At 41.2% G+C, this 2435-nt stretch overlaps 1 protein-coding gene across 1 annotated transcript; it reads left to right on the top strand.

The window, feature by feature from the left end:
• Positions 1–354: 354 nt before the first annotated feature.
• Positions 355–1509, top strand: NPY2R (neuropeptide Y receptor Y2). Its single transcript, XM_068542092.1, has one exon. The coding sequence runs from the start codon at positions 355–357 to the stop codon at positions 1507–1509; it is 1155 nt and encodes a 384-aa protein (XP_068398193.1).
• Positions 1510–2435: the final 926 nt, after the last annotated feature.

The following is a 2435-nucleotide window of genomic DNA, read 5'->3' on the forward strand; positions in this document are numbered from 1 at the left end:
ATAGCAGTTATAAAATTAATTGATAATGTTTGTAATATCCATCTCACTTAAACTGGATTGAATCAATTTGGTCACATTCACATAGGAATTGTGTCTATACTATAGACATTACATTTTGCCTTCATAATATACATTTCAAGGATCTGATTTAATTCATCCATATTTGTGAATAGACTTATTAAAGGGTCTACTTTATTGAAATGTTCTACTATGTGCAACTTTAGGGATCAGAGGACAGGTACTTTGAGCCCCAACCAAAATGAAACCAATCCATTTGTGATATTCCTTGCACCCTTGAGTTTTCCTCGTTCCATATTTGTTCATTTTTTAAATTGTAGATTCTTGTGCTAGTTGATGAAAATGGGCCTATTAGGTGCAGAGGCTGATGAGAACCAGACAGTGGAAGAAATGCAAGTGGAGCAGTTCGGTCCAGGGCACACCACTTCTAGAGGGGAGCTGGCCCCTAACTCTGAGCCGGAGCTTATAGACAGCACCAAGCTGATTGAGGTACAGATCGTCCTTATATTGGCCTATTGCTCCATCATCTTGCTTGGGGTGATTGGCAATTCCTTGGTGATCCATGTGGTCATCAAATTCAAGAGCATGCGTACAGTAACCAACTTTTTTATTGCCAATCTGGCTGTGGCGGATCTTCTGGTGAACACCCTGTGCTTGCCATTTACACTTACCTACACCTTAATGGGGGAATGGAAAATGGGTCCTGTCCTATGCCACTTGGTGCCCTATGCCCAGGGCCTGGCGGTACAAGTGTCCACCATCACCTTGACAGTAATTGCCCTGGACCGGCATCGTTGCATTGTCTACCACCTGGAGAGCAAGATTTCAAAGCGAATCAGCTTCTTGATTATTGGCTTGGCTTGGGGAATCAGTGCCCTTCTAGCAAGCCCCCTGGCCATCTTCCGGGAGTATTCACTGATTGAGATTATTCCTGACTTTGAGATTGTGGCCTGTACTGAGAAGTGGCCTGGTGAGGAGAAGAGCATCTATGGCACTGTCTATAGTCTTTCCTCCTTATTAATCCTGTATGTTTTGCCTCTGGGCATCATCTCTTTTTCCTATACTCGTATCTGGAGTAAACTTAAGAACCATGTCACCCCTGGAGCTGCTAATGACCACTACCATCAGCGGAGGCAAAAAACCACCAAAATGCTGGTGTGTGTGGTGGTGGTATTTGCAGTCAGCTGGTTGCCGCTCCATGCCTTCCAACTTGCTGTCGACATTGACAACCAAGTCTTGGACCTGAAGGAGTACAAACTCATCTTCACTGTGTTCCATATCATTGCCATGTGCTCCACCTTTGCCAACCCCCTTCTCTATGGCTGGATGAACAGCAACTACAGAAAGGCTTTCCTCTCAGCCTTCCGCTGTGAGCAGAGGTTAGACGCCATTCACTCGGAGGTATCTGTGACATTCAAGGCTAAAAAGAACCTGGAAACCACAGAGAACAATGGGCCCAATGATTCTTTCACAGAGGCTACCAACGTCTAAGGCAACTGCCATGTGAAAATATATGGATGAATTCTGACCAGAACTGTAAACCTGGTTGAGTGGGGTGTGCAGGTGCATCCTCATTTCCCATTTTAAGGAAGCATCTGAATGGAAGCATCTGCAGTGTAATTCATGGAAAACTGGTTGGCAGAGTCTAGTAAAAACACTCAAATTCAAAGACAAGGCAACAAAACAGTTTGCTTACAGTTGCTTAGATTGTAGGTTGGATTATGAATAAAAGCAGAGAGAAATGGTTTTGACTGTTTCCCAGAGTGAAGGAAACATGAACAAGGAGTTGGTGTTATCAGCATTGCTAAGAGGTGGTGGGTAAAAAAGTTGACTTTAAAATCACATTAAGGCATAGAATGAGGGTGACGTATAATTCACTGCTCCCCCCTCATCTGATAAAAATGCTGCCAACACCAATTCCTTAGAAAGCCACAGACTCTTCTCTATTGTATTTTGCCTTTTTGTTATTCTTCCTATGGACTAAAACCATCAGAGAACACTGCAGGTAAATGTTACCAACTATTTGAATGACTTCAAGGAAATAAACTGAAATTTTCTATGTAATTAGTGTTTTGGCAAATGATGGGGGAAATCTTTACCACCCAGTTAGCCAATTGTTTTTTAAAACCAAATGCACATTTAACGAAAAGTTTCTTCAACTTAGAATCAAAGGCTGAAATTCTCAGAGAAATGTAAACCATCATTTAACTTCTCATTTCAACTTATCCCTGCTTTGTATAGTTACTATTTGGATAACAAATAAGCATGCCACACAATACTTTTAATCATTGCTAATTGTTATAACTTTTTGAACACATGTTATTCCTATGTTGGAGCTGAGTTTGTCTTCACTAAAAATTAAATCAGATTAGGAAATAGTTTTGTGGCATTTTGTAACATTTTGCAGTTATTTGTAA

This window comes from Eschrichtius robustus, chromosome 4, assembly GCF_028021215.1.
Source record: "Eschrichtius robustus isolate mEscRob2 chromosome 4, mEscRob2.pri, whole genome shotgun sequence".
Lineage (NCBI taxonomy): Eukaryota > Metazoa > Chordata > Mammalia > Artiodactyla > Eschrichtiidae > Eschrichtius > Eschrichtius robustus.